General features: G+C 38.3%; 1 protein-coding gene across 2 annotated transcripts; it reads right to left on the bottom strand.

The window, feature by feature from the left end:
* Positions 1 to 1,546: 1,546 nt before the first annotated feature.
* MSH3 (homolog of DNA mismatch repair protein MSH3) lies at positions 1,547 to 8,281 on the bottom strand. Of its 2 annotated transcripts, XM_089604283.1 has the most exons (12): positions 7,381 to 8,281; positions 6,685 to 6,837; positions 6,426 to 6,590; positions 6,249 to 6,347; positions 5,938 to 6,156; positions 5,613 to 5,858; positions 5,398 to 5,529; positions 5,039 to 5,299; positions 3,397 to 3,468; positions 3,155 to 3,304; positions 2,206 to 2,652; positions 1,547 to 2,110 (listed from the first exon to the last, which is right to left on the bottom strand). In XM_089604283.1, the coding sequence occupies exons 1-12, from the start codon at positions 8,230 to 8,232 to the stop codon at positions 1,808 to 1,810; spliced, it is 3,099 nt and encodes a 1,032-aa protein (XP_089460409.1). In that variant the 5' UTR covers positions 8,233 to 8,281; the 3' UTR covers positions 1,547 to 1,807. The 2 variants fall into 2 exon arrangements, with proteins under 2 accessions (XP_089460409.1, XP_089460408.1); XM_089604282.1 differs by having other exon boundaries at positions 6,249 to 6,590.
* Between the last annotated feature and the right edge of the window lie 12,498 nt (positions 8,282 to 20,779).

Genomic DNA, 20,779 nt, shown 5'->3' with positions numbered 1-20,779 from the left:
GACATGTCAGCAATTGGAGACAGCTCTGGTGTGTGCGCATGCAGAGACGAGCCAAATCGTTCTTTACTTGTTCTTTTTGTGTCTAATTAAAAATGTACTTTAATTAGAATCGTTCCCAAATCGTGAAAATTTAGATTATTCGCCAATGCATGTGAGCGAAGGAGATGTAGAGCGTGAGCGATAGGAGTAGGAAAAGAGTCAAACTCATCATGTGTCATCGGTAAGTAAAAGAAATACTTTAATTTTTTTATTTTTTATGTACCCTTGTATTTAATAAAACAATACAAGAGGGGAATTACAAAAATAGTTTTTTGGGGTACTCTACTTAGAAAAATAGACCCTCCACCTGTTACACGTTTTGTCACGTGAACTCCATTTCATATGTAGCGCGCAAAAATATTTATTACCGGAGGAGGGTACATAAAATACAAGGGTCTATTTCACGTTTTGTCACATTTCATACTACACGCAAGAATGTAGCTCAGCACATTCTCACTCGTCCTCTCGTCCATATAACGTTATCTATTCTCTTCTTTCGTTATCATATTACTCTTGAAAAATCAGCTTCATGAAACATACATCACCAATGTTTGTAATAGTAATACACTGCATGACATTTCATGAGCAATTTCCAAATTCTTTTTATAATTTTTCAACCATACGTAAATGTCTATATGCCACCCTGCCATTGCTTGATGACACCTAATTTTTTAATCAACAAAAACGTAATGAAATTACTACATTTTCTTTTCTTTTCCTTTTGCATTAAAATACATTAAAATATTAAGAATTTTTTGTTGCTAGGATTGAAATTAATATAAGCTATAGTTTATCCATAGTTTTATTACACTCCCATATTTTTTTTACCATTTATTCGATTACGGTGTTGTGGATTCTAGTTGCAAGGCTTGGGCGTTTTTTTGGGTTACTTGAAGATGAACTAACTCGCAAGGACTTGGGAGTAAATATGATCGTCACATAGAAAAAAATTATTCAAATTAGTTTCACTTTTTTTTTTTTTTTTTTTTTTTAAGTGTTTTGATCGGGTGAACTATTTGAAGAAATTTGACTTTTTTTTTTCCTACGTTGACCTAATTTTGATTGATTATTAATGTAATTCGATTTTTTTTTTCTTTCAATTTCACACATTTCAACTTGAATTCTTCTAATTTTCATCTAATAGTTCTTAGGTCCATACTCATTCATGAAAGAGGCCACCTCAGCTTCGGTGGTGACACATCACGAGTACTCATCGCGGAGGAACAGCCGGTTTTCCTCTCACCGCCACTCTCGCCACAAATAAGTCAACCATGCTAACCAACCCGAAAAACTTCGTGCTCAACCTCGCTGACGTGTCAAAGAAGTCTCCGACGCAAGTCTTCGTCTTCGAGGATGGTGCGCTGGCGTGGTGGCTTACATGGAGCGAGCCAGATGGGACCCGTGGGGGGCCAAAGAGGCCTACGAGAGGGTGGAGGACCTGTCGATCAATTTGTCTCTCTTAACAGGGAAAAATATAATACAAGCAAATGAAATCTATTTTATACCATTTGAAGCAAATCACCTTATGTTTCTTTTATATATTTTCCTGTAGAAATTCTTGATCATACGCGGTTTCTGCTAACTATATTGTTTGAATCAGACAAGTCAACATGCTATTTTGTCAACAAATGGCTAAAAAGAGCCGTTAATCTTTTCTTGTCATCCTTAACTACAGATGAAAGAATCCAAAAACTAGCGATCAAGCTAACACCCCAAAATCAAAAAATTTGCAGCTCAGTCCATTCACTGGGGTTTTTTTTTAGAACAGTCAATTACACTTTCGAGGCCAACAATTTCTGTGCTTGTAAATTAATTCCTTTGCAAGGTCTCTAGCTTGGTTCAACAACTCAAAGCTCTTTTCATTGCGATCTGCAGAAATAGCGGCATTTAGGTTGGAGAAGAATTTCTCGTAACCTTTGATCATCTCCATTTCCAGATCTTCCTCCGCATCTATCGATGTTGTTTCTGAAATCCGCAATCTGTTTCCGCACTTATTTACTACTCTGTTTTTCACCAAAGCCTCCAACTTTGCAGCCATGAGGCTCGCTCTATGCACACACGACAAAGGTATCTGCAAAAGAGAAAAATATATATCCGAGATTGAACACTAACTACTAAAATTCAACAATTTCGAGCGAAATAGAGAGATGAGATTCGTTTTTTTACTTGTGCAAGCTCAGCCACCTTAAACCCGAAACTCTTCTCAGAAACACCAGGGACAAGCTTGTATAAGTAAGTGACATCGTGGTCGGAATCGGATGAGGTGAGATACGAGACGTGGTAGGCCTCGACCGAGCCGGGGAACTCGGATCTGATGTCGGCGATTTCCGGGTAGTGAGTGACGAAGAGGACCATGGATTTCTTTTCGCGTAGGAGATGGTGCAACGTGGCGTGAGCGATGGCCACGCCGTCGTGGGTGCTCGTGCCTCGGCCGAGCTCGTCGAGTATGACCAGAGACGAAGACGTGCAGTCTCGGAGGATATTCGATGCCTCGCTCAGCTCCTCGAGGAACGTGCTTCTGCCTCGCTGGATGCTATCAGAGGCTCCCATTCGGGTATAGATTCCGTCGAGGACATGAAGTTTTGCCGATGATGCCGGTACGAAAGAACCCGCCTGTTTAATTATTAATTTATTTTTTATTTAGAGCAAAAATGATCTTTTGTATATAGCACCAGAAACAAAGGAAGACTTGTGGGGCCACGCCTGTGGCTTTGAAAAGTAAGTTTCGAAAAACCAACAAGCGAAAACATTATGAATATATGTATAAATTGAGACTTAGTGCTTGAATCTTTGTAATTGACAGAACAAATGTGTAAGGCCGCGGTATCTCAAAATATAACATTCGTGGGACAAAATCGCAGCTCAATCCCGATTGAAAGTTTCGGATTTACTTCTAGAGTTTCGTCACTATTGCGTACGTTCTTTCCTTTTTCCAACTGTAACCTATTTTTGGACATAGCGAATTCCTTTCATCTACCCGTGGTTATTTTTCCTCGTCTTGAATTTTTCCATGTAGATCTTGTTTTTCAATTCTTTTTTTTGTATTTTGCTGTTTTATTGCCGCGACATATAACATAAGGCTTGCTAAATCCCAGATAATAAACTAGCTATTTACCTGGGCCATGATGGCAATGAGAGCAACTTGGCGAATGTAGCAACTCTTCCCACCCATATTCGGTCCAGTAACAATTTGGCAATGCTCTCTTTCAGCGTGTAAATCTGTCTCGTTTGGGACGAAATTCTCCTGCAATATACCCTCCAGAACCTGTAGAAAATCGTCGAATCGTAAATATGTAGGCCAATAAAATAATACGGAGACTGAAGCTAATAGACTAGACGAGAAGTTATTGGAATTACCGGATGACGACCAGCGGTGATATGAATCTGAACAGGTTCATCGTCATTTACAAATACTGGTCGAACAAAGTTCTGAAATACATAAACCGACGGAGTTAAATAAAAAAAACATTGCATCATATGGAAGACGGAAGTTTGCTTGGTCTTTGTTGTTGGCCCGTCTAGGGCCAACGGGAACAAGGTCATCTCTTCGACCCACATGGCTGGTACGAGATCTTGGGCGGCGAAACCCTGACTCAACCAGGAGCCGGCCCAAACCAATGGCCAAGTCAAAACCCAGCCATGGGCCGAGTCAATGGCTCACCCGGCCATTGGCCGGGTCAAATGGCTCACTCGGCCATTGGGCAGTTCACTCGGCCAATGGCCGAGTGAACCCTTCAGCCACCAAGGCAGTTCACTCGGCCATTGGCCGAGTGAACCTTCCAGCAGTTCACTCGGCCAATGGCCGAGTGAACCTCCCTGCTGCCTCAGCAGTTCACTCGGCCATTGGCCGAGTGAACCTCAGCCGGCCCAAGACCTTCACTCGGCCAATGGCCGAGTGAACCTCACCACCATGTTCACTCGGCCATTGGCCGACCCAGCCTTCCTCCAAGGCCGGCACTCCAAGGCCGGCCTCCCTCCATGGCCGGCACTCCAAGGCCGGCCCTCCTCCATGGCCGGCCGACACTCCAAGGCCGGCCTTCCTCCATGGCCGGCCCTCCATGGCCGGCCGGCACTCCAAGGCCGGCCGGCCTCCCTCCATGGCCGGCGCTCCAAGGCCGGCCTTCCTCCATGGCCGGCGCTCCAAGGCCGGCCCTCCTCCATGGCCGGCCGGCACTCCAAGGCCGGCCTCCCTCCATGGCCGGCGCTCCAAGGCCGGCCTTCCTCCATGGCCGGCGCTCCAAGGCCGGCCCTCCTCCATGGCCGGCCGGCACTCCAAGGCCGGCACTCCCTCCATGGCCGGCCGGCACTCCAAGGCCGGCCTCCCTCCATGGCCGGCCCTCCACGGCCGGCACTCCAAGGCCGGCCTCCCTCCATGGCCGGCGCTCCAAGGCCGGCCCTCCTCCATGGCCGGCCGGCACTCCAAGGCCGGCCTCCCTCCATGGCCGGCGCTCTAAGGCCGGCCCTCCTCCATGGCCGGCCGGCACTCCAAGGCCGGCCTCCCTCCATGGCCGGCCCTCCACGGCCGGCACTCCAAGGCCGGCCCTCCTCCAAGGCCGGCCCAACCTTGCTCACTCGGCCAAGGGGTCTTCAAACCACCCCTTGGCTGCCTATAAATACAAGGGTCCTTCCCTTGACCCAGGTAATCCATTCTTGAGTACTGAAACGCTGCCGAACTCGTACCTCGCTCGTTTCTCTCAAGCTTTGGCCTCTAAACACCCCTAAGACCTCTATACTCCACCTCAATCACACTAATGTTGAGCGTCGGAGAGGTAAACAGGGGCACCCCCCCTGTTTCCCCTTTGTAGTTCACGTGTTCTCTACTCCTTTTCAGGTACTCTCACGAACTCAAGGGACATTCACAGCTAAGGGACGACTTGGGATACCAAGTCCGACACGCTCGAGTCAAGACGAGACCACTTGGTCCGGCCTCGGGTCTAACCGTCTTTGGCTCCTAAATAGTTGTCCGAAAAACAGCGACAACAGTCTTGAAGAATTGTACCTTATTTCTCGAAAGAACTGCAAGCGAGTGCAGACAATCTAACGCGGCTAACGCTTGAACAGCGACTTGGAATTCCACATAATATTTACCGAATTCCCCGAGAAAGGTATTCCAAGCAGATTGACAGACGATATTGAGCTCTTCAGTTGCAAGAGAAAGTGTGTTCAGAGAAGCCAACACTTCTGGTGTATGATATCGAATTGTTTTTTTAGTGCTGTTGATCTTTACCCAATTCGAGGGTACCTTTACACCAAGGGACAACTGAATCCAATGAAAGAAACAAAAAGGTATTGAGTCCTACTTTTTCAAGCAATTGAGGTAGTTTGAATCTACACTAAAAAAAAGAGAGCTTATATCACCTCAATCAAATGTGTTGTTCCAGATACACTAGTGAATTCAAGGTTGCTCATACGAAGCTGCTTGCGGTACAAGCCGATCAAAGAATCCAATTTTTCCTTTGCCAGTTGGAGATTCTTTCTAGACGCGGCAACCTAAGCAATATATACACCAGCACAAAGTACATGAAGAACATGTAATAAATAATATAAACTTGGCAACAAATACGACTTTGTACCTCGGGATATTTATCATTACAAATTATTAGGTTTTGTAGGTCCCGTTGTTCGGCTGCGTCTTTGTTTAAGGAGGACAGCAATTGCGCAGAATTGCTTATCACGCCATGTGAAGAGGCACTCAGTATCAACTTCTTTAATAGCTCGGAACACAACGTACTTGCTCTGTTTTTTTCTTGATGTCCTTCGGTGTGAAGTTTTTGAAGGTGTTTTCCAGCATCCAAAATAGCATGAATTACTGCAACAAACTGTATAGCCCGTCAATTCAGATATTTTTTTTTATAAATCTACGAGACATAAAAAATGATGATTAGTGGCCAAAGCAACCTCAGAAGGAGAGGCGGTCCGATGGAAAATTCTCGTTATTCCGCGTTGAATATCGGGAGCTCTTCCTAAAGCTGCCAAGACTGAAGAGAGTACACGGTGAATATCTAGTTTATCTTTGGTATGTTGAGAAGCTTGGAAAGATCCCATGGCTTCACTGATTTCGGAAACGGCATCGAGACGAGCAATGATCATATTTCTGTCACGTAAAGGTTGAGTAACCTGTATCATTCAACAGTACTATTACACACACGAACACCATAAATCAATACATAACATTTACACGTGCAATATATTATGAAGAAAAGAAATACCCAATGGCGGAGAAGCCTTGAACCAAATGGGGTGATCGTATGGTTCATCGTGTGAAGCAAGGAACCAGATTCCGAGCCATCACTATTGTTGTGCAAAATCTGAATGGGTAAAAATGGTACTAGAGCGTGAACATGGGCTACTACAAGGAAATAGAAACATGAAAAATTTAATAATACCTGTAATTGTTGAAGCGCATTTGCCGATAAGGTCATCTCGAAGTTGCTCGAGAAGGGCCTAAAAGAGGCTCCTATGCAAAGCACTTTTTCGAGACCGAATTGTTTCAGATAGCGAATGGTCAAGGCCAAAGCTTGGACCACCAAATTGGGCATTTCCATAATTACCTATGAAAAAACATGGACAGAGAAACGGAAAAAGGAAAGGAACATAAGGAAACAACGTTCGAGGCTTTTCATCATCAATGTCCGAATTTCATACCTCAATCGCTGAATGATGATTTCCCTTATTACTTTCATCCATATTCTCATACAAAGTCGTGACTTCTGCGAGCGCACCACCATTGTCGAAACACTCCCGCGAGACCCGTTCTATTCGAACTTGCGATGCAGGTCCGGCGTAGCCCACCAACAACTGAAACAAAGATTAGAATCCTCAAAAGATTAACCTTTTTCAAAGAGTTTCCTTTAGCTACACACCTGTTCCAAAAATTGTCAAATATTTATGCACTCTTAAGTAGGTAAAGAGATTCGAATATGCAGACACATTAAATTTCACACCTTTCGGCGCTTATTAGTTATTATAAGTTACTAAACTAATCAAACTATACACAACCTTTAAGATGCATCCCTAACGAATTCGGTATGTTCTTTAGTATTATCAATTACCCAACCGTCTATATTATATAAGTGCACATTTTTAATGTAAATGAGAAATTAAATCAGTAATCTCTCTCATAATTATCTATCCCTCTCGCTGGAAGGCTAATATCTGATATGATCATTTTCACTCTCTCATAAACCTCAAAAGTCTAACCCTGATTTCATATCTTGAAATTTCCTCTGGTACGTAAAATGAATTGAATATACAGCAGGGACATCAAAATTATCACACCTTTCCGAGCTTATTATAACTTACTAACCTAATCAAACAATGGAAATGGAAGTTATAAATTACCTTGTGAGTGAGTTTAGAGAGAGGCAAAGCGAGAAGAATCTCTGAAGGAGACAGATTGAGAAGAAAAGCTTCGAGACCATTCCTCATCACCCCGTCCCTGAAATCTCCATAAACCACATCTCCGGTCGAAATCTCCACCGCAACAACCCCGATTCTCACCCCTCCGTCACCATTCTCTTCCTCAGTCTCCGCAACACACACCAGATAATCTCCGCCGCCACCACCACCGTCTCCGTCCAGCTCCGCCGCCGCCAGCGTGGCGCGAGTGTAGACCGCTGAGAGCCCGCGCTCAAACGGCGTTCCTCGGGTGGGCCCGGTGGCCTTGACGGCGGCGGTCTCGGTCTGCTTCACGACGCCGACCTTGTGGCCGGCCGCCACGAGTCGCCGGACGTGGACGCCGAGCCGGAACGTCGGGACGCTGGCGGTGAGGAAGTTCCGGTCAACGTGCGCGTAGATTCCGAGCTCCGCCGCGGCCTTCTCCGCGTCGCCGCCGAAGAATCGGTACTTGTACCCGACCTCCACCATGAGGAGCACGTCCGGGTGAGACTTCTTGAGCTCGATCACCTGCAATTCGAGCGGAGTGTATTTCAGCGACGACGACGGTGACGGCGAGGGATTCGAGTCGGCGGGTTCGAAGAGGAGTTTTCGGGGGAGAGTGGTGGGTTTGGGGATTTTGGGAGGTTTGGGGGCAGAGGAAGGCGAGAGAGAGAGGCGGCGTTTGTTGGAGGGAGAGAAAGTGACGGTGGCGGAGATTTTAGGCGACGGAGGAGCGTTCGCCGGCGATGGAGTCTGAGCGGTTTTGGGTTTGGAAGCGAAGAATCGCGATATGACCTGTTGTTTCTGCTTCCCCATCGATTCCTTCTTGGCTTTGCCTATATCACTGGAACTACTACTATATATGAATATCTCTCTCTATATATATATATGTCACTGGAACACTATATACAACATACATATCATATGCTATGTAATGTATGTATGTATGTATGTATATCTGTGCGAGTGACTCTATTTGGCGCGCTTTCTTCGCAAGAGGTAATGGACTGGGCTTGAATTGGGAAAACCACCAACCACAATGGACTGGGCTTAACTTGAAGTAATTATCTGAATATACGACTTTTTAAACTTTATTCAACCAATGCCTACGGAACTTTTAGTCTCATACAATATAGATTGTTGTTTGGTGACATTTTTTTTTAATGTTTATGTTTTATTTCAATTCATTTAATTTTTTTTAATATTGTGTATAATTTTATCAAAATAAATGTTGTTCACCGTTCAATCTAAAAAATAGTTATTTATTGAAGTTTTTGCGAGTTTGATTATGAAAATTGTTGCGATATTCCTACTCACACAAATATATGTGTAGCTCAAATAATATAGTGTACCAAATATGATTATTGATCTCGTTGTTCTGTTCTTTTGGTCTGCCCCGGACCGGTCCTTCAATAAAAATATTTGGGTTAGGCTCAGATCCAGACTTCTCTCGAGCTTGAAAAACACGAGCCGGACTATATTACATCAATTAAAGGGCTATATTATATCAATAAAAATAGTATATTATTTTTAAAAATATATATCTAATTTTTAAAAGGTTGGGCCCGAATCGACATGGATTGAGCTTTTTTGAGGGCTTGGACTAGATTTGGCTCAAGGGCTTATACACCGAGTCCAAGTTAGACCTTCAACAAGTAGTGGGCCGAGCAGCCCGACCTAAACGAGGGCACTAATTTTTAGCCGTTTTTGAACAAATTTGGATGCTTTGATTGAGATTTTGCTTAATGAAATTATTTTATGTTATAAACAAGTTAAGTAAAGTTTGTAAGTACGAAATTTATTGAAGTGTTAAATTTAGTCATAAAAAATTGTGGAAATGATAAAAGTACCACTTTCCTCTAAAATTATAGATTAGAGATTATTTGCAATTTTATAAAAACTCAAAGAGAGAGAGAGAGAGAGAGAGATATATATATATATATATATATATATATATATATATATATATATAAGGAACCCAGTAAGACATAAATGATAAAATAGTTATTCAAACTTCAAAGTAAAGGTCCATCAGGTAATACATATTCGAAAAAGACGCCTTAATTACATACTGAAAGGTTCTGATTCAGGCTAATTATTACAGCATTATGTCTACTATTACTCAGAGATGAAAAGAAAAAGAAAAAAAAAGCATTGTATATATATAACTATAGTCTATGGATCAAAACCCTAAACATCTCAAGTTTTGATCTTTTAGTTCTCTCGGGCCAAATTGGATAGCGAGCTTCTCCGATCACTCCCTCAAATCTGGAGCTGGACCATCATTCAACAAGCTTCCCATGAACTCGTCCCATTCCAGCTGAAAGATACATGTCCAACCCATTTATTGCCAGTCAAAATTTTAAGAATAAAATTCAAAGAAATAAATAATGGACATTTATTTAAGTTATCACATTTATCTCACCTCAGACTGCATATTTTCAAGATCTATTTGCTGAAAAGGGTCAAGAGCCGATCCATAGCCGCCATGTTGCTGAGACCAATATTACAGACTAAATAAGTCTTTATTCAATTATAATTATCGCAAAAAAAAAAAATTAATAATAATAATTGTACAAATAGTACTTGCCTGAATTAGGTTGGTTTCGCCAAGGAGCGGAACATATCCCTCAGATTGAAACGCATCATTAACGAGATCATTCTGGTGAGTCTGCATATACATACATATATATGATTTAATTAGATGCGCATATAAATTTTTAGGCAGTTTAAAACTGATCTTTTTAAGCGTAGTTTATTGATATAAACACTTGCCTGAAGAAAAGTGCTTTGTTCACCAATGGCTGAGAGATAGCTGCTCGACGGAAGCGGAATATTGTTGCCGGAATTCGGTAGAAATTGGTCAAGGTCCAAGGGCTGAGCATTATTATTATTATTATTATTATTAATACCCGGGTTTAGCCGAATTGGCTCAGTAATAACATTATTAAAGCCACCAGGGTTTTGCACTGCTTGTTCGTTGCCTTGAGACTGCATGACGTGTACATAATATTTATTATAATAAAGTATTTAGTACTAAAATAAAGGTTGGTTCCAATTATTAATTTCCTTTTATACAGAAAATTGATTATAAAAGAGAACTTGCCTGGAGATGAATGCTCGGAAGATAATAGTCTGATGAAAATGCATTCTGCAGAGTTTGTTCATTGCCTTGAGGCTGCATATAAATAATATGTTGAGATTTATTGTGTGTATATATAATATTTGTTGAGTAAAAATATCATGTGGAATTGCCTGAATAGGGATTATTGGATCAATTGGCGGCAAAAAGCTGTCAAGTGCGTTCAAGAGGCCTCTTTCATTGCTTTGAATCTGCATGGACTATTGTAAAACCAAAACTTGTTATCAATAATAATTTATTTCCATATATATAATTAACTTCTAAAGGGTTTAACAATGGAAAAAAAATAATTACTTCGGAAACGTCTATATATAGACTCAAAATATTGAGTTATTAATTCTAAAAATGAAACATGTACAGATCTCAGCCAATAATAAAGTAACGTTAAAAAAAAAAATTATAAGGAAAAAAAAAATTATTCTAGAAACTCAATTAAGTCATGAATAATAAATTAATAGAAATAATAATGCAATTGTAGTCATTGAGAAGGAGACATGCCTGAGTACGGGTTTGGACAGCAGTGAAAGCATCAGGCTGGTTAGTCAGAGTGTTATTAATCTGATCGAACAGCGATCTCTGATCATGAGCTTCCTCGAATGCGATATCGTTTAAATCCGAAGCGTAGTCCTCAACTCGCAGCTAATTATGTTTACGCAACACATCAAAATCAAAATTAAGAGTTTTACAAATAACCAATAAGAAATCCCACATTAAGAAAAGAATAGGAACTAAAAAGGATTATTAACTTAGTATTTATTTACAAGGTCACAAGTTTAGGAGGAAAATATCAGATATAAAACTTGAGAGAGACGAAAGAAGATTTAAAATGAGTTAAAACATTTTTTTTTCCTACCAAATTTTTGTAAACTTCTTTTTATTAAGGTATTTAGAGGGATTGATTTCTAATTTTATTAGATAAATAAAGAAACAAAGATCAATAAAGGGGCTAAAAGTAAAAAACAAAAAGAAAAATAGGAGCCTTTTTTTTCATCTGGATCTGTCCCGATCATATATATATATTACTCTTCTCGTTGCGAATTGGTTTTGAGATGAATATATAACTCATAACTTTAGAAATATTTATTAATGTGAGAGTTTTCATCTCAAAATCAATTAGCTATGAGATGAGTATCACATGATAATACGTAGACAACTGAATATTATACGTTTGATCACGAACCTCGTTGTTATTCTCAGGCCCCGAAAGAATCGGAACTTGGTTGGATTGGTTGAGAAAACCGGTATTGTCTCCGAAGCTATTAGCACCACCAACAACACTACCATATCCCCCTCCAACCATCGAATTTATCTGCGAAGAAGACGAAGAAGAAGAAGAAGAAGAAGAAGCACCGCTGGAGAAGAAGCTCGACTGGCCATTGAGAAACCCGCTCGAGTCAAACCGGGTCAGGGTTTGTCCAGCCCCGGTAGGAATATTCTTAGTAGTTGTGCTAGGGTTTCTTGGGAGATTGTAGTCATTATTATTATTATTATTATTATTATTATTCCCAAAGGTGTTATTGAGTAGTGAGTAGGTTCTAGAGACGATTCCGGGACTAGTGATGGTGCTTCCTGCGGCGGCGGAGGAGGGGCGATTGTCCATCAAGAGGGTGGAGAGTCCGACGGGCCGGGCCGACGGTTGGTGGGCCAGGACGGGCCCGTGGCTCGTGGAGCCCAATTGGAAGGGGGAGGAGGAAGAGGAAGGGTTGATGATTCGGGGGAGCGGAATAGGGGTGTTTTGGTAATTGTGCTTGTGCTGATTACGGCGGAAGAGGTGAGGGTACATTTGCTTAGCGTGCTCCAACATGAGATCCACCGGATATCCAGTGGCAAAGCTTGACCTCATGAACCGGTCCGTCAACATCTTTGTGGCGTCAAGTACGCCGTTCTCAGCCACTCTCTTCAGAAACATTCGGTATTTCTGTCACAAAATGAAAATAGAACATTTTTTTTAATCAAATATTCATTCATCTTTAGTAAAAATTGGAAAATTTAAACTCCGTCGAAGAAATCAATTTAAGATATATGTTGATTAGAGTTATTTTTATTTATACAATTTGCTAAGTGTTTTTAACATATGATTAACCAAAGATATAGTTATTCAATTAAGAAGTAATAAATTTTAGATTTAAGCATTAGTTATAATGACAATTAGGTCAGTAGTCCAATAACCCACCATTTTTATAAAAAAATAGTCGAAGTTTCATTTTATTAAGAAAATAAACCACTAGATTGAAGTAAATTAAATTAATAGACGTTTATTTAATTATCCATTTATTTATTTTGGCAAAGTGTTAAGTAAAAAAAGGGATGGTCATATCCTTCACCACATAATTAACTTCTAGTTGACTAACTTGAGAGAACATGTTTTCTACTTTACTTTCAATAATTTGAGACTCATATTGGAGTAATTATAACTCATATTCGTTCTAAAGAAAAATCATAATAATTAATGAAAGGACTAAGTAGTGTGATCTTAATTGATCTTAGTATCAATAGCTCAAATTGGTATTTCTTTCCCTTCTAATCATTTTTTTCTTTTCTTACGGATGTTGACAATTATATAGATAAGAACAAAAATATTTCAAAAAAAAAAAAATTCTTATAGGTAGAGAACACTAAATAGATTAATTTACTGAAAAAATAAATCAAATTAAATGAAAAATATTATAAAGAAACAAAGAAAGGAAAAATAACTAACCTGTAGATGACTTGCAACATTTTCCCTAGTTAAGCCAGGCACATTCATGAAATCTAGAATCTTCTTCGGAACGGCTTCTTGTAAGATAAAAACAAGTATAGTAAACAATAAGAAAATTAGGAAAGCAAATAAACCAAAAATCCAAAATTCAATATGGTATTATGAGATTCACTCACTATTGTAGCCTAAGTGCCTCATGGCCATCAAGAACCGGTTGTGAAGCGAGTTTGTCCAAACTATTTTAGTTTTCTTCGATCTTTTGCGACGTTGCACACGATGTTCGCGCTCTTTTCTGTGGCAGGGCTTCTTATTATTCGACCCTTCTCCGTTGCCATGATCGTGATCTCTATCACCACCGGAACGTTTGTAGCTTCCTGGGTTCCTCGTAAGTGATGATCCGAACCCGGTGCTACCACCACCGAAACTGCCACCATAGGGTTGAATAGATCTATCGAAACCTCCTACATTATTGTGTCTCGTTAGCGGAGTGGGATGTCCAATTTCGTCAATCATCACAACAGATTTTCCCTTTTTAGTCCTATCGACGAATTGCCAAACATTTTTTAGGTCATCCCGGGTAACGGGTTTTGAAATGTAGTGCGCGATTCCACAGCGAACGATCTCGGTCATGATGTTCTCTTTCTCATCCGCGGACATCACTGATTCACATAAAATAATGATTTAATTTAAAACAAGTGTTTATGTTCAATGAATACTAGTGAGTGAAAACCCTACTAGGGTTTTGGGCGTTTTAGTACTACAAAAATATGTTCAATTCGTAATTCATTTTCTTATAGAGTGGAAGTAGTACTCACATATAACCGGAAGCTTGAATTCTTTGCCAATTTGTTTTGTTAATTCAAAGCCGTTCATGAAAGGCATGTGAAGATCTGTGACCACCAAATCAAAAAGGCCATTGTACAAACGAAGTGTAGCCAAAGCATCCAGGGGATTTTTCGCAGTCTCCACTGATCAACAATTTAAGGCAAGAAAAAATACGGAGATAAGTTTGTGTCGGTGTGTTAGGGAAATGAATCGTTGATACTATGCGGAAAAAATCAAAATGATTTGTTAAAAACCGGGTAAAACGCGTAAATGATCTCTTGAGATCAAAGATTTAATCGAGTTGCGGCTTAATTGGTAGAGAATCATTATATACTGTGCAAAAAAATACGGCTAAAGATGTTTGTAACAAAAGAGCACTATACTACTAAAATAAGAAGATTTGATTAACACACTAGCAAAGGGGAAAAACAAAATAAACTAAGCTAAAATGATTAATCGTAATTTAATTAGAATTAGAACTTGAGTAGAAATAAATAAATAAATCAAGAATGAATCTTTGACCATATTATGTACAGGAAATGTAGATAAGAGAAGCTGATCAACTTGTGATAAATATGTAATTTCCCAATTATATGCAAATAAAAAAACTTATCTTGTGATGTACGCCCAAGTTTTTATTCTAATAGACCATGGTCCTTGTGTATTTGCAAAAAGTAAATTTAAGAAAATATGAACAACCTGATTGACTCTTCGAAGGAGCATAAGAAATACAAGTATTGAATGGCATGCATGACTCAGTTCATGAATTTTTTTTTCCTAGCTTTTTTTTCTTTCTTTTATAAAGCTACTAGCTAGATGTAAAAATAAGATAAAAGTGCAATTTTCTAATTGTAAAACATAAAACTGATGCAAAGAACTTGAATATGCAATGTGGATTTTTTTTAGGTAGAGGTAGTTCATACATTTATTTATAAACCACACCCATATATAAGATAAAATAAAGATGAAAAAAAAACCCTAACAACATGAATCCCTCCCAATTCTTTGTAAAAACAATAACTTAAATCATAATAAATTACAAGGCTTTTTGGTTCTTCCTTTTCCTTCCTTCTTGTGAAGCTATATGTACCTTTGTAACTGCAAATCTGAAGCATAGATGAGACCACAGCTAGGGTTGTAGCATCATCATCCACAACTAAAACTCTAATATTAATGCGTGGAGGCCCGGGATTAGAGGATTGCCCTATGGCAACCCTCTCAAAATTGTTTTCCATATGATTTTTTGAAAGAGCTCTATATTTTTCTTGTGTTTATGAAAGTTGGAGGAGTGAAATTGTGGTTTGATCCCACACAAATTAGGTGGTTTATATAGCCCAAGGTGGTATTCTAACAAGCAAAATATATTAGAGAAAGGTTTACACTTGTCATATATAACTGATTTTGTGTAGAGAGAGAGAGAGAGAGAGAGAGAGAGAGAGAGAGAGAGAGAGAGAGAGAGAGAGAGAGAGAGAACACCACCGGCTTCTTTATCTTGAGAATTTCGATTATTCCTATCTTGTTTGTTTTCTTAATTTCCCCCTTGATTTAAAAAAGGAAAAAAACCCACATTGCATGATGAATTTTACATCATATTAATGTTGAAAATCTTGTATTGTAAGCCTTGACATTATTGCATCTACTAGATGAGTTTGTTTTTCCCATAAGCTTTCTTAAAATTATCTCTATTTTTTAATCTCTATTTCTAGAAAATTATGTTCCTTTGTTGAAGTGATTTTATTCTCAGATAACATGCAATTAAGGAATGATATATTATTGATTTCACTTCTAATTATGAAAATGATGTCTTAATATTGTATATTTGTGCAATAATAGACGCGTATGATCAAGTTAATGTAATCGAATTCTTAGTAGTTAACATATAACTACACCACCAATTTGTGCGTATACGAGGAATAAATTTTAATCAAATGTTGTCGTTAATATTATTATAAACCATGCAGAGATAATAATATGTACGTCGACTTGAACTATTGTCAAGTACGGATGACCTAAACAACGGCTTAACGGCCAAATATTCTCTTTCAATACATAACTAACACGCTTTCTAAAATATTCTGTGTTTTTTTGTTGCGGCGTAAAAAATGTTTTCTAGGTTAATAAAATCTTTATATCATTGCCATATTAAAATATATACGTTGTACTTCGTGAAAATCGTTCTAATAGGTGAAATATTTAGTGAATTGAGATCAATTCAGATATCTTTCTTCTTAATCTTTAATTTAACTTGAAAATGAAGCCAAAAATAATAATAATAATAAAATTACATGAGAGCAACGGTTACTAAAGTTTTGGAGGGAATATAAGCATAATTGAAAAGAGGAGACACGTTTAACCAACTACTTGGCACCACTTGTTGGGCTTTATGTCTACTATTGGGCTGAGCAGAAAGGATATGATTTGACTCAACTTTTTTCATAAAGATACTAATTCAGGACGTGATTACCTAAATAGTCTTCAGATTATGCCTGCCTAGTTATCTCCAAAAAAAAGAAATAAAAAGAGATAATGCTCATCATAAATATTAGTCACCACATTGATCAAGATTTCACTAATTAATTTGTAAAGTTAGAGCGTAATCTGCAGTTAGTAAAGCCAAAACCGGGTTCTGCATTGCATGCCCACAGTTTGAAGAACCATTTAACTTGATAAACCAAATAGTTTTCTTTTATTACATCATGGCATTTCATGCTTTACTAATAATTTAATCAATTACTTCATCGTCACAACCTTTTGATATATTTATCTCTTTTACTCTGAATAAAATAAAAGATGATGAAAAGTCATCAACGTTTAATTACGTTCACATGGCCTAATTCTTCGTCATTCACACACTACCTCCCTTTAGCTTTTCTACAATTCTCAAGGGACAATGTTTGTTACAGTCTGGAAAAGCAAGTCAACCATAATTGAAAGTAGAACAAGTTTGTACATCATACAATATGTAAGCAATTCGTATCATTATACATTGAACCTTTTTCTTTTAGGCATGTCATTTTTTTTACATTTATTATCTTCCTTTTTATTTTCTCATCAAATTACTTACTGACATGTTTTCACACTTGCACAGTAAATTTTGATCGCTTTTTTTAGTCATCAACAGCATGACTACCACTTGTGGGTGCATAGATTAAAAGGGATCGATAATCCTCTTTGGAATTGCTTATATCATTAATCACTAGATCTGAAATTTATTAGCCTAACTAACATGAACCACCTCTAATTTTCACACTAAATCCAAGTTTAACAAAACTACTATTTCATACAACACCAAACCAAAACCGGAGATTTACAAAAGGCTTTTTGCCCACTGTTTGAGTGAAGTCATTGTATTGAATGAATGTGATGCAAAAAAAAAAAAAAGAAAAAAAAACCCCTGATATAACAAAGTCATCCCCAAAGGTAAGGCCACATGTAATTCCTAACTCATAAGGCCATGCATGTGTGACGAATTTGTTTTCGGATGAATTTGTATGAAGTAATTACGGAAAAGTAAAAAGTGATATAGCATTGCTTTTTTGGCTTATGGTGTGTATATTTCACTTGGAAGACATATGCCTTAAATTTCATGTGCAATGTGCTCACACTACAAGAAGATGTTCATTTCTTTTTGAAGAGTCAAAACTATAATTTATTGACATAGCTATCTCTTTCTGGCTCATTGATTATTTAATTAATTAGTTAATTAATTAACTCTTTGCTTTTTAAGTGCATATGTAATTTACCATGCTTAGTTTTGTAGTTGGGGACCTGTTACAGTTGGCACAAGCAGACATCTGATCAACCTTAAAAGATAGAGTTTAATGTCATGCCCATAGGTTAGGTATATATATGTCAATATATATTTTAATAAAACTGTTGTGAGAATATATATATATATATATATATATATATATATATATAGATATATATATATATATCTATATTGTTTGTGCATAAATTTGGATTGATTAAAAAAATTGATTATGTACTCGACTCTCGATATCAAACAATGAATCGAGTGTATTTTCTTTCTAATTTTGTTTAGAATTTTAACCTTCAAAAGAATGAATTGTCCCATTTTTTTATTAGCTTACAAATTGGGCTAAACAAATTCTCTTTCTATTACAAGTTTACCCTCAAAATATATTCCTTTTATGATTAATTATCATTCGAGCTCCACTTATCCGAGCTCTATTTCGACCCAAGTTCGAAAGGCGCCATTACAACAAATTGGGTCAACAGTCACAATAATTCGACATTTTAGGTTTTAGCCGCAACTAGTCGCACTTAATAACCACGACAAAAATCACGGCTATTTGAAATAGTGAGGAGGTTTCAGCCGCGACTTTTGTTGCGGCTAAAGTCGCATCTGAAACCAATTTAGCAGCGATTTTTTAGGTTGTAGTGCCCCTTTTAAGTCTCTGATCATCACTAGAGATCTTCTAGCTAGTTGACTTGGTCTTAGCCCTAAAAGCTTAATTATAGGTCCATTAAACAAAATGACTGCTTGACTTGTCGTATTATTGATGTGGTGGTTAACTACATTTTAGACGACTCTTATACATATAAATATATATATATATATATATATGTATATTATTTTAACCAAATTATTCATGGGCAATGGTCCATATATGTGATTGAGATAATTAGAAATAAGTGACCTACCAGCTAGGCTAATGGATGATAACTGTTTATGTGGTGACATATCCTAATTGACATTTGTATAGTAAAGAGGATTTAATGATGTTACATCCACAAGTATACATCATAACAGCATTGCAAAAAAAAAAAAAAAAAAAAAAAAAGAAGATGTAGTTAGACTACTGGGGAGTTACATATACAGTACGGATACCGACTCGCTATCAAAACTAAATAGTTAAATAAACAAACAATCAATAAATAACAAGCGTGAATAATAATGGACCATTTGTGATAGTAACGCTTGTATTTGGAGGATGAGAAAAATTCATATATATAGTTATGTTGATAATAAGTTTAATGGTCCCTTTCGAGATGTCTCTGAGCTCTTCTTGTGAACTGTGGCAATCTGCTCTCCCATACTTATAGGGCGGCTCAATTTCTAGAGAGTGAATTTCAGTCATTCAAATTGCATTATGATCAATAATAGGTGTCGTACGTAGAAAACTCCTATTATCTCAACTAAATCCGAGCTTGTTCTTGAGTAGTTTTGAGCTTTTTCGTGTGTTTTGAAGGTTTTCAGGTCAAAAATGGAATTTCTATGATACTCTGAGCACAAATCGAGGCATTCGGGATAAAAAACGAGTCAAGAACGAAGAAGGAGTCAAGAAGACATCTAGACCTCGCGCCGCGACCCTCCTAGTGCGCGCCGCGAGGTATGGAAATCATCCCGAGCTATCTCCGAGCAGTTTGCGCGTTTCGTGAGGTTATGGAATTGTTAACCTCGCGCCGCGACCCCCAGACCGCGCGCCACGAGGTTGAAGAACTTTAGCGTCGAAAATCCCTGAGCGTCAAGCTCGGAACGCGACCTCCCGAGAAGAACTACCTCGCGCCGCGAACCCTATACCGCGCGCCGAGAGGTGCGCGAATCCAAAAGAGGAAACGCGTTTTCTGGAGCAATCTGGGCCGTCGGATCAAGTTTTGTTACCCAGTCTACTCCGAAAATTAGAGGAAACACCCTAATTTCGACCTAAGCCTATAAATACACTTCTCAACCTCTTGTTTAGGACTTTTTGCACTTTTTCATTGTTTTCACTTAGTGTTTGGGAGAGATAGAGAGAAAGAGGAGAGCCGTTCTTCATCAATTCGCGCCAATTACAGTTTTCTTCTTCTCTTTTACTCTTGAACTCCCGTATTTTAATTTTCAATTTAGTTTTTAATTATGGTTTCTTTTTCTTCCTATTCTTTTATTTTATTTTTGTTTTCTCGCTATGCCATGAACTAATTCCATTAAGGACTATGGCGTAGCGGGTTTAGGATTCGGTTATAGATTTAATTTAATTTATTGAAATTCAATTCTCATTCTCTACTACTTTGCTTAATTCAAATCCGTTTTTAATGCTTGATCGAGATTAGCTACCTTGTTCATGATTTTATACTTCAACTTGATGCTTGAGAAAGATTAGGTTGTTAGTGTTTTGGTTTGAATTACTATGATGCATGCCTAGGCTAGAGATAGTTAGGTTGCCATAGAATCGTGTGAATGCTCTTGATATTAATGCATGTTGTTGTTAGGGATTGAGATCGAGAGAAAATTTTCCTAATTTTGACATAGGTTGTTAGATGCTCGAGAGAGATTTAGCAATAATATTTTTGTGAGTATGGTTAGCAAAGAGTAGTGAGTTGTTTATTGATTGTGCATGAAATTCGTGTATCCAAACCGTTGAATAAACCCATGAAGCCTTAGCCTCTCTTTCTGCTTACACTTTTTATTTGATTATTTTGTTATTTAATTGTTTTAAAACTTGTCAATAATTTGTGACATCTTTCCATCTTTCCTTTTAGTTCAATTCGGGCTAATTGATTTGTTTGTTAATTAAGCTTGTTCCTCGTGAGATCGACACTCGTACTTAATTCACTATATTACTTGAGCGACACGTGCACTTGCGCACGTAAAAATCGCAACAATCCACATTCTAATCTTATTATTATTGTTGTAGTTTTTGTATATTCCGTATGGTGGTTTAAATTATGTGGACCCAACTATATATTATAAC

Source organism: Urtica dioica, chromosome 12 (genome assembly GCF_054948205.1).
Source record: "Urtica dioica subsp. dioica isolate 48M chromosome 12, U.dioica_male_clone48M_v1_H2, whole genome shotgun sequence".
Taxonomy (NCBI): domain Eukaryota; kingdom Viridiplantae; phylum Streptophyta; class Magnoliopsida; order Rosales; family Urticaceae; genus Urtica; species Urtica dioica.
The sequence above is the reverse complement of the archived record's forward strand: the minus strand, read 5'-3'. Positions and strand labels throughout refer to the sequence as shown.